At 50.1% G+C, this 11,585-nt stretch overlaps 1 protein-coding gene across 1 annotated transcript in view; it reads right to left on the bottom strand.

The window, feature by feature from the left end:
- Nucleotides 1-37: 37 nt before the first annotated feature.
- KCTD19 (potassium channel tetramerization domain containing 19) overlaps nucleotides 38-11,585 on the bottom strand; it is a 28,320-nt gene continuing 16,772 nt past the window's right edge. Inside the window, exons 8-18 of the mRNA XM_005896602.2 lie at nucleotides 8,333-8,543; nucleotides 7,020-7,180; nucleotides 5,634-5,737; nucleotides 5,000-5,142; nucleotides 4,724-4,807; nucleotides 4,348-4,462; nucleotides 3,341-3,968; nucleotides 1,812-2,003; nucleotides 1,485-1,639; nucleotides 1,042-1,143; nucleotides 38-151 (exon numbers count right to left, since the gene is read on the bottom strand). Coding sequence (XP_005896664.2) covers nucleotides 38-151; nucleotides 1,042-1,143; nucleotides 1,485-1,639; nucleotides 1,812-2,003; nucleotides 3,341-3,968; nucleotides 4,348-4,462; nucleotides 4,724-4,807; nucleotides 5,000-5,142; nucleotides 5,634-5,737; nucleotides 7,020-7,180; nucleotides 8,333-8,543 — 2,009 coding nt within the window. The remainder of the gene's footprint in view (nucleotides 152-1,041; nucleotides 1,144-1,484; nucleotides 1,640-1,811; nucleotides 2,004-3,340; nucleotides 3,969-4,347; nucleotides 4,463-4,723; nucleotides 4,808-4,999; nucleotides 5,143-5,633; nucleotides 5,738-7,019; nucleotides 7,181-8,332; nucleotides 8,544-11,585) is intronic.

Below are 11,585 nucleotides of genomic sequence, written 5' to 3'. Positions count from 1 at the left end.
TGGGGGCAGCATATCTTCCCAAGCATGGCCGGGCACCTTAGCCATCTTGTAGGTACTTGCTCAGGACAGAGTAAGAGACTGACTTTGACAGGCCCCTCTGGATGAGCAGGTCCACACAGCGGCCATATTTCCTGGCGAAAGGCAACGTGAGCTGGAAGGAAAGGCTGGTCTTATTCCTAGCTGGTTGCTACTCTAGCTTTGTGAGGTCCTCCTGTCTGGGTGGGGGTAGGGTTGGGGGCAAGGCCAGCTAGTGCTGTTGACCTCAGTTCTGCCTAAAGGCATCTCACAGACCTGGGGCTCAGAGTGGCTACCAGGGCACAGAATGAAATGAACAGAAGATCAAAAGTGCATGTTTCCTGTCACTGGTTTTCCACTTCCTAATCGTAGATGCTGACTTCATTTCCAATCAACAGACTAGGCAGAGGCTAGTAACTTGGCACGATTATGTTTATGGTGAAAGGTGTTATAATAAGGTGCTTGATTACAGAAATACCAGATTAATGAAAAATTAGGCAAATCTTTTTCACCTCCAACATTCAAATAAAAATTTGAATTCTAAAATTATTTTAAGGACTCAAAAAACAAAAACCTGAGTTATTCCTTTGCCCTTATTGAAGAATTTTCTTTGTAAAAACTGCTTTATAGCAGCTTAAGTAGAAAAGGAATGTATAATACAAAAGTATTGACATCAGGTGCTGTTGGTATCTGTAACTCACTGAAAGCATGTGACTGCCAATAGTTTCTCTGATTTCAACACCTCAAAACGAGCTTATATGATGTGCATCCCTGGCCAGGGTTGTTAGTGATGAAGGCTAATTTGGTAAGCACTGGAGAAAACTAGTGACCCAAATACTGCTTTTTGACCACTCTGGACAGGTTAATTTCAGCCACTGTTCCTCCCTCCCTGGGACCAGCGACTAGAGTTCCAGTTCCCTATCTTCGCCTTCTGTGCAGCACTGGCTTGGCCCTCATGCAGCAAGACAGTGTCCATCTGAGGCATCCAGAGGGTCGCCATTTCTCGTGGGGTACAGGTGGCCTCACCTCAACCCAGCTGTATAGGCGTTCCTGGGTGTGCCGGTCATCCTTGAATCCAGTGATGGCCAGCAAATCCACCACAAACTGCTTGGGGCTTATGTGCAGGGTCTGCCAGAAGAGCCCACAGTCAGCCAGGGCTGGAGGCCACAGCCTGACCCATATTTGCTCCCAGCCCCTTAAAGTGGGATGCGGAGCAGGGGCTTCTTTGGGCCTGGAGAAGCCGTAGAGGTCAAGGGGTACTGTCACTTCAAACTGCCTCTTGGCCATGGCTCGGCCCAGATGCTGCCGCCCTGTCTCCTGGTCCCTACCCTTCTTGCCACCCTTCTGCCCCTGATCTCTTCCCCTAGCTGCTCCCCCTTGTCTTGGCTGCCCCCTCTTGTCTTGCACTATTATTGTGGAAGCGAGGGGACAGTGGAGAAGGAACAGGGCTTGGGGCCAATCACACGTACCCACAGCTGGTTGACCAGGGAGACCACCTTGGCTGTGATGGCTTTGGGGTCATTTTGCCGGATGGAATCCAGAATGATGTCAGTCAGGAAGCAGTGACATTTCTGTGCGTAAAACATCTCTTCCCAGGACAGAGAGAAACTCAGGAAAGTCACCTCTGTGGAGGAGAGAGGGGGTGTGGCCACATCTGCCACAGCGAGGGCCTCAGAGCCACCCTTGGTTAGGGGGAGAAGTGCAGGGCTTCCAGGGAGACCCTATCCCTGAAGTAACTGGCTGGGGACTCAGGCATCTGCCCATGGGCTGGGCCAGGCCCGGCTCCAGAGCCTCACCTCGGGGCTGGGGGCTGGCTGGGGGCGGTGTGCGCCTGAGGTGGTCCATGTGCGTGGTGTAGATGATGCTGTCCTCAAAGAACATGCACGAGCCATCACTGCCCACCACGGGGGGGTGGGTCACCTTGAGGATGACCCCTGTGTTGTCCCCCTCACTGGCCTCAGGCAGGGTCAGCTCAAAGGCAGGATTTTCTGTGAAAACAATGTGGGGAGAGGTCTCTCCTTAAGCTCCATCAGAGCCCAAGCAGGGAGGAGACCTCTGGCAACAGACCAGTGCAGTCAGTCACCAGCCCTCACCTCCAGCTTCTCAGAAGCGGGAGCCTGAGCTGGCAGGGCCATGTTCTAACTCTCCTCTCTTCATCACCCTGGAATCACTGCAAGCTACATCCTCAATTTCAGAACTCCAAGGAACTTTCCAAATTATCTGTTGAACCAGGCTAGTAGTAAATAGAGCTGATCACAACCCAGCTGGAATTGGGACTGGAAATCTTTGTAAAATTATGAGATGAGCTTTTGCGGGGGGCGGGCGTGCGTGGGGGTTGCTGATGCATGTCTACTCTGAAGAACATGATTGACAAACCAACTGTGGGCTCACAGGCAGGGCCCAGGAAGACCCCTCCAAGCATGACACAAGCCATTGAAAGAGAAAATGACAGAATACTAGAGGAAGGGCTTTGAGAGAGCAGAGGAAATGGTCCGTAATAGCAGTTCTCAGCCCACTTCTCTGGGCTGCTCCTCACTTCTCCAACACACACATTCCTCTCTGTTCAGCCTGGTCCCCATATACTCTCCTGTCTCCCGGACTTCTTCCCTTGGACGCCCATCAGTACTTCATACACACTGTGTCCTCTTCCCCAAGTCCTACTCCTCTCCTTCCCACCTCAGTAACTGTCCACCCCCTTGCAGTCACCCAAATCAGAAACCTGTCCCCTCCTTGGCCCAATCCTTTCGTGTTTCCTCGAACTGCCTAAACTGTTTCACCTAGGATGGTCTTGGCACTTGCAACACTTACCTTCTGCTACTGCATTTCCTCTGTCCCTGGAACAAACTTCCTAAATGCGTAACTGATTGTGCTTGCTCCCTTGTATAGAATGCTTCAGTGGCTGGCTACTCCACTTAGGATTGGAACAAAGTACCAGGTCCTGAACTTGACCCATAAGACCTGTCCTGATTCCTAATGTCATCAGCCTTATCTTTCATCACTTTATGAAGACTGGTTTCCAGCTGCTAGACCCATGACTTAGGTTTCCACAAGCACCCAAGACTTCTCCTTTCCTCCGTTGACTCCTCAGCCCTGAACCCTTCTTTGTGCCCCTATTGCTTTATAGGTCCTTCCTTTCATATGCCTCATGTGGCTTCTCAAGCCCCCAGGCCATGCCAGCGTGCCTGTCATTTCTGGGTCTTTTGCTTGGCGGTAGTGAAAGCGCAGTTCTAGTCTCCTTTAATCACTAACTCACTCTGTGGTCTTGGCCAAGGTTTGCCTTCTCTGTTGTAAATGGGACTTAGGTCAAGGATGGGATAGGACTCACCTCTCTCCTTTGACCTCTGCTTGCCCCAGTCCTTCAGGGCGACAGCTCTTTTCATGGGGAAGTATGGATTAAAGTTTGGCTCTGGCCCCTTGTCTTTGGTTCCGGCTCCAGCCCCTGCCTGTGGGCCTGGGTCCTTCTCTGAGGCTGTGGAATGGCCTTTCCAGGAAGCTGAGGTGCTGGGCTGGGAAACAGCCTCACTTCCTGAGGAGTGCTGCAGGGTGGCTTCCTCCAAGGAGCTGTTCCGGGGGGCTGGCAGTGACTGGAATTCCCACTGTTTGCAGTTGACCATGTCCCACTCCCTTACCAGGGAGATAAGTTTTTGCATGGGGGTGACAGGAGGGTCTTTGGTTTCAGGTTTCTGTGTGAGGTTGACAGTGGTACACTTCTTCTTGGGAGGACTCTCAGGGTGGCCTCCCCAGTGTCTAGGGTTGGCACATAGGCCAGGACAGTGTGAGTATGTGCTGGGATTACCTGCCCTCTTGGCACCTCGGCACAAGGACATCTGGATTGTCTGGGAGTACTGTTCGGCCTCCTCTATCTGGCTGGACCTGGCCAGGGTCCCCTTGGCCTTGTTCCACATAGTTCGGTCATTGCAGTCTTGGAACTCCATTGGCACGCAAGCCATGGTCTGGGGAGAGGGCACAGCAGCTCTGGGCATGTTGTACACTGAAGCCTTACCCAAGATCTGATAAGCTGAGTCTCTTAAGACTTCGCTTGCTTACCCAGAACAATTTCATCCCCCACATGGGTCTAACATTTGAGATCTGCTCAGTTGGAGTGGGGTTGGTAACCAGCCCAGGGGCCTCTCACACACCAAAAGGGCATATCAGCATGCCAGGCCTCATGTGGTCAGCACTTACTTGTGTTCAGAAACCAGTCACTGTGCCAGAGCCATGTAGGCCTGTCTCTTTGATTTTGCCATGCTCCCCAGGAGTGGGATCTGCCCCCTGAGCCCTGTGCTGGTGCCCGTTCAGGACACCACCAAACCAGAGGAGGCTGGAACTTACTTCTTTGGTGTCTCTGCTGAACTCCACCAGTGACCCTGACCCTTCTGTTACCACGTGCAGCCTTCTGATGGGAAAAGCTTCTTCATTTTCAGATTCTTTCTCCTGGATCCATGACCTGCCGATCCCAAGAGGGTTTGGTTAGTGAGCAGAAGCTTCCACTAGTCCATTGACCAGGTGTGCCCTTTGGCTGAGAGTTCACTCAGGGAGGAGGGACCTTAGAGAGTTTTGCTTAGGTCCCTGCCCAGTCCTGGGCCTGCCCCATCCCCTTAATAAGGAGAACAGGTCCTACTGGGAGGTGGGACTTAGGACAGGATTCCAAAGAGGCATATAAAGGTTCAAACTTTAGATCATGGTGTCAAGGGAGTGGTTTCCTTACTTGTATGCCTCACACTGGACAAGTGCTTCTGAGAGAGATGGGATGTGGTATTCCTCCACCTCCTGGCAAAGGAGGGGCCATTCCCTGTGAATGACAAGAGGTCACACTGGGCATCTGGGGTGGGAATGCGGATGGGGTTGTTGGCCTCCAGAGTGGCTGCTCTGAACAGCAGTTCACATGTTGGAAATAACATAATCTCTGTCAAGGCTGCAAACTCAAATTTCCTCCTTGCAGAGGGATGGGAGTTTCATCATATGATTTCCTTCCTGCACTCACTTAAATTCAGATGGTAAAAATAGTTTTCCAAGCCTCAGGAAGTTGAGAATGTGTCGGAACATTTGGCCATCCCCGTAGATCAGCAGGGTCTGTCCGTATGTTATCCAGTACACTCTCTGAGGGTTGGACAACAGTTCTGGATACTGCAAAGGGTTGAACATCAGACTTTGTTAGTCTGTTAGTTAGTTAGTTAGTCTGTTAGTCTGTTAGTTAAAGGGCTATGTCCTCATTAAGGAGTAGGGCAGTCTTCGTTTTCCCACCCATTCCAGAGCAGAGGCTTTGGGATTTCTATCTCCCCGTCTTGTTGGCCACAAGAAGACACATGAGGAGCAGAGCATCCAGGGAGGAGCACGTCATCTCTGCTCGAAGGATTGCTGGCTCCTCAACCACTCCCTTGAGGCGTCGGGGACCTCACCCTACGTCCTGCCTTGGTCCAGGCCCCTCCCTACCCAGACTCCTAAAGGCTTTCCCAGCCTGCTGCTCATGCAGTAAGAGCACTCTGGACCTAGGAGTAGGGGGAAAAATCCTTGATCTAAGCAGGTGCTGGAGGCTGAGTGAGAGTCAGTGACAGGTTCCAGAGCATCTCAGCCACATAAGCCACAAGGAGAGGAGGGCAGCCTCAGGCCAGCAGTACCTTCAGCAGGGTCTGCAGGGTGGTTGCATACCAGTGGCTTCCAACATAAACTTTGATGATCTGTTGGGAGGAATACACAGTGATTTCTGCCGTCCACTCCTCATCTAAGGAAACCAATGAGAGGGAATATGTCACATGGCCAGAAGGACATTAGGTAGGGCATTTGGTCAATAAGGTATCACATGTTAAGACTCAGTATCTTCATCAGTCGTATTTTGTTGCCTACTCTGAGAAGCAGAAATCCCTAACACCAGCTCTCTCTGCTCCTCAGGCCTCCCCTGTGGCTTACCATAGAGTTTCCTGCATGGTGAGATGGGTTTAAAACAGTAGCTTGGAGGGTCAGCTGGTGATTCTGAGTTGGGGGAGGGCCACCAACCCCAAGGGCACCACTGTTCTACTCCTAGCCCACCTCTCCCAAGAAAGCTTGACTAATGTTCCTTTCTACCTACATTGCTAAGCCCTTCAGTTTCTGGCTGGGTGTGTCCTGGGTGTGTAATTTTCCACTTGGCCACTCAGACTGGAGCTAGGAGTCCCTCTGTACGTTTGTGCTTATGGTTTGGCAGATATCACAGATCCAGCCTCTCATCAAATCATTACAGAGACCAAGCCTTGAGAATAGGCTTTATTCTGGGAAGGTGAATTCATGACCCTTTTCCTGGGGATGACTAAACTTAGGCTTTGTTCTGGTATTTGAGAATTAGTTTCTAGTGAACTTTGTCATGAATGAAGGGTATATAAACAGATGATATAACTAAGAGGTATATGATTAGACTGTGAACCCTATGAAAAGAAGAGACTGGGTCTGTTTTGCTCTCTTCTATACTCCTAGTGTTATCTGATGTCCTGGTTTATGGTAGGTGCTCCAATAAACATTGTTTCTGAATGATAGTAATATAGCATAAGTTGATATAAAACTTTTTTTTAGTAAACAGTTATAGGCAGCTGGTGAAACAACATTGGCTTTAGACTCAGATTTAAATCCCAGCTTGACCACAATCTCATAATATGAGCAGGTTCCCTCCCTGAGCCTCCATGTCCCCTGTTAAATGAACCCAGGGACCATTCTTTGGATGTGTGTGAAGACCCAAGGGGCACAGTGTCAGCTCCCAGGGCCAGAGCGGGCCTGCCCTTGGGGGACCCATGCAGCCCCCACCAGGCCCGTTTGCGCTGCTTAGTCTGTACTACTTGAGGCTACTTGTGGGCTTGGGGTGGGGAGGGAGTCACCTACATGAAAGTTTCCTTTTAGGCAAAACCCACAAATGTTAGTCTGGCTTTCCTTTCCTGTTCCATCTATAGTTTCTGGCTCTGGCCAGCTTTATCTTTCCTTTCCTATCCCCTAGACCCTCCTCTGATGCTGCATCCAAACTGAGAAGCTTCTTTATTTACTGAGCACATCCATGGGTGCCAGAGTCCTTGGCTCCAGATGAGTCTTGAGAGCCACTTTCATTGGCTCGTAGGTGATGTCCCTCTTGTCCAGGAAGGCACAGAGCTCATACACCTCAGAAACAGTCTCAGTCAGAGGCAGACGGCATGTCCCCAGCCAGTTCCTGCCGAGAGGAAAGCCCTGTCACAGAGTGCTCCAGCACTGCACCTTAAGGGAGTCCAGTCCGTCACCTTTCCATATCTAGAATGTCTTGCCCTAAACACTGACTCAAACCTGTGGCCACTAACATCATTTCCTTAACTGGTTTCTGTTGATGTCTCATAGTGGGTAAATTTGGACACATAGACTCATCCTTTTGGTGCTGAGCTTGACCTGTTTCAGCAAAGCCATCTAAATAGACTAGGTGCAAGCCTCCAGGCCCTGTCTTGGGTTCCAGAATCCAGCCAGGGCCTAGCCACTCTATTTCTGCCCCAAGACATCTCAATCACTGTGTGGCAGCCTGTCATGGTTTGGGAGATAACTGATACCTTGTATGCCCAGGAAAGAAGCTAGGGACCTGAATATCAACCCCACTGCCTCTAAAGGCACTTTTCTTTGCCCTCTGTGCCCTGTGACCTCAGGGGTGGGACATCTCTGGGACAGATGGATGGGGGTGGGTCACAAAGGCCCCACCCTTGGGGTAAGATAGTGTTTGAGGTTGGCTGACCCTCTCCACAGGTGCTTAGGAAAAGCCACTTCTATCTTTAGTTTTGGTACCAGTGTATTTTGTGAGCCTAAGAGAGTTCTATTCAGAACATGTTTGCCCTTCTATAAAACAGGATTAGAATCCGTGCCCAGCACTAGTAGGAACAGTCTCAGCTCATTCCCCAGGGCATAGGCCAGGTATCACTCCCTTCAAGAAGCCTATTTTGCCTTGCTCTTGGCGGGGGGCAGGGTGCTCATCCCTGGTTCTGGACTTTCTGTGTGTCCTTGGGGAGGACTTTTTGTAGGAGGGGGAATATGGCAGGGGGAATATCCAGCACCCTGAGTGTTGCGGCTGTGGCCTGGCCACCTTGGACCTAGCACAGGGCTAGAACCAAGATGGATTGCAGAGGATACAGTTTGAGACCTTTGAACCTTAGGAACCGTACACCTTGGCACCAGCCCTCTCTTCTGAGGCCCAGATTTGGTGATACTGATGCAGATGGTGGAGTGGCTAAAATGATGGGTTTGTCCTGTATTTCCTCTGACTCATGGACAGGGCCCCAGGGTGGTTCCTAAAGAAAGGTAAAGCTCAGCCTGAGTGGGATGATGCATTCTCTAAGGAGGGCCTTACTTAACATGCTGGAAGAGGACCCCGTTCCCGGTGATGTACAGTCTGCTCCCATCCAGTGTGCTCTCGATGCGGAGCTGTCCCAGTGCGGAGTCTGGGTACTTGACAAGCAGACCCAGGGCCATCATGTACAGTGGCTTCACAGACTCTAGGCCTGCTGAACGGCCCCCCTTCCCAGGGCTTGGAGGAGGACAGGAGGTCCGGGAACAGCCACCTGTGCCGGAGAGAAAGGGGTGACTCCTAGGGTGCTCATGGTCAAAACAGTATTGGAAGCTTTGGGTCTTGCTTCCAACTGTTGTCTTGAATCTGTACTGAAGAGGCTTAGTGGGAGCTTATTTCCTGGCACAGCCACATCTGAATCTGCTGAACATCAGTACAGTTTTTATATTCAGTCTGCTTGAGGTCAAAACTATCCACTGGAAGGGAGGTGAGGTGGGTGTGGGAGATGGATTAATTTGCTGTATCGCTAACACTTGAATTTCAGAACAGCCATCTGGCCCAGTCTCAGCAGGAATTTCCCTTAGTTCTAAGCTCTGCTCTAATTATCCATGGGTAAAGAACGACAGCAATACATGAACTGTGAACTTCCTGATGATCAAGCTGGTTTTAGAAAAGGCAGAGGAACCAGAGATCAAATTGCCAACATCTGCCGGATCATGGAAAAAGCAAGAGCGTTCCAGAAAAACATCTATTTCTGCTTTATTGACTATGCCAAAGCCTTTGACTGTGTGGATCACAATAAACTGTGGAAAATTCTGAAAGAGATGGGAATACCAGACCACTGACCTGCCTCTTGAGAAATCTGTATGCAGGTCAGGAAGCAACAGTTAGAACTGGACATGGAACAACAGACTGGTTCCAAATAGGAAAAGGAGTATATCAAGACTGTATATTATCACCCTGCTTATTTAACTTATATGCAGAGTACATCATGAGAAACGCTGGGCTGGAAGAAGCACAAGCTGGAATCAAGATTGCCAGGAGAAATATCAATAACCTCAGATATGCAGATGACACCACCCTTATGGCAGAAAGTGAAGAGGAACTAAAAAGCCTCTTGATGAAAGTGAAAGAGGAGAGTGGAAAAGTTGGCTTAAAGCTCAACATTCAGAAAACAAAGATCATGGCATCCGGTCCCATCACTTCATAGGAAATAGATGGGGAAACAGTGGAAACAGTGTCAGACTTTATTTTTTGGGCTCCAAAATCACTGCAGATGGTGACTGCAGCCATGAAATTAAAAGACGCTTACTCCTTGGAAGGAAAGTTATGACCAACCTAGATAGCATATTGAAAAGCAGAGACATTACTTTGCCAACAAAGGTCCGTCTAGTTAAGGTTATGGTTTTTCCTGTGGTCATGTATGGATGTGAGAGTTGGACTGTGAAGGCTGAGCGCCGAAGAATTGATGCTTTTGAACTGTGGTGTTGGAGAAGACTCTTGAGAGTCCCTTGGACTGCAAGGAGATCTAACCAGTCCATTCTGAAAGAAATCAGCCCTGGGATTCTTTGGAGGGAATGATGCTGAAGCTGAAACTCCAGAACTTTGGCCATCTCATGCTAAGAGTTGACTCATTGGAAAAGACTCTGATGCTGGGAGGGATTGGGGGCAGGAGGAGAAGGGGACGACAGAGGATGAGATGGCTGGATGGCATCACTGACTCAATGGACGTGAGTCTGAGTGAACTCTGGGAGTTGGTGATGGACAGGGAGGCCTGGCGTGCTGCGATTCATAGGGTCACAAAGAGCTGGACACGACTGAGCGACTGAACTGAACTGAAAGAACGACAACTATAGCAGAGAACCTGATATCATTACAGGCTTCCCAGACTCACAGTCCCTAACACGCCTGGGCAGAATTTTCCCGAGACACATTGTCTAGTGTTACTTTTGGGTTGGGTGGTCGTGTTCCTGGCTCACTGTTCTCCTGCAGTGGCCATAATGCTCAGTCTACATGAGCCTGTCCCAGTGGCACCCGTGGGCCAACAGCAAACTGCTGGGTGATTTTTGTGGGTTGTCTCCAACCCTGCAGGAGGAGTGGTATTCTCCTCTTATCACAGATGAGGAAACTATGTCCTGAGAGCATAGTTAGTTACTAAGTACCTTGCCCCAAACAGCAAAGCTAGGTGGGCCAGAGCAGGGGTTTGAGGGTGACTCTATTTTCAAGACTACCAGGGCTGTTTCCATTACTTATGGTGCTTTATGAAAGGCAAAAAAACAGGCTTTGTGTTTGGGGGCTGCTGATGGCTTACAGAGCCCGTCCAGCAGCATGCCTCCCTTCCAGCTTCACATAACTCCTGAACAGCAGGCCCTACTCTGCTCAGCTCTCTGACCTCTGTTCTCTGAGGAACAGAAGCCCTGGGGGAGAGGTTTGAACTCACACCCTCTGAAGTGGATTGGAAGATCCTAAGAGGCTCCTGAGACCTGCTGCAGGATTCTACTACCCCCAAATAGAATAGGACTCCAATTGTCTGGGGAGAAAGTCTAGAAGAACTGGGCCTCAAAGCAGGGAAGATCTGATTCCCACAGAATAAATGTCTGGCAACATGCAGGCCAAACTTCACATGTGTAAGAGTTCTATGCATTCTCAGAATGCCCACTGAGGCCATGCAAAGGTAGTTGACTCTTGCAATATACACAGTAGCTTCCATAGACATGCAGGGTTTGGAAATGAGATGGTGAAAGGCTAATAAAAAAATATGAGGGACAAATTAGCATGATATTGGACTGGGAGCCTGAAGGCTGGACTGGATCAGGGTCAGGAAGTGGCAGGAGCAGGCAGAAACAGGCACAGCAGCCAGGGGTTCGAAGGAGGAAGGACAAGGGAATTTGGGGGTGGGTGGGATAACTGAAGTACTATGGGGAATTCGCCCAAGAATTTCCCATGCCGTCCAGCTGTGCCTGAAAGAAGAAGGACAGCGGGAGTGGCAGGTGGGGGTTAGTTATAAGTTCCCAATTGTTTGACTTGTCCAAAAGGAGGGCAGACCTCCCCTGACCTTGGGAAACCTGCCTTCAGGCCCAGCCTCCCTCCCCAGCCAGTCTGGGCTGAGCTACCTACATTTCAGTGGGAAGACTGAGCAGACAGAGGGCATGCCAGGTTTCAGGCTGAAATTTCTCTTCTCAGATTCTAAGTCAGCCAAAACACCCGCTTCTGTCACCGCCAATCAAAGTGGTTGGTGGGAGGGAAGATGTTTGTTTTTGGCTTTTCTGGTCAAAGCCCAGACTGCCCCAGGATGTCAAGGGGAGGGCACGTTTCC

The sequence above is a fragment of the Bos mutus genome, chromosome 18 (genome assembly GCF_027580195.1).
Source record: "Bos mutus isolate GX-2022 chromosome 18, NWIPB_WYAK_1.1, whole genome shotgun sequence".
Taxonomy (NCBI): domain Eukaryota; kingdom Metazoa; phylum Chordata; class Mammalia; order Artiodactyla; family Bovidae; genus Bos; species Bos mutus.
This window is presented reverse-complemented; position numbering and strand designations above follow the sequence as displayed.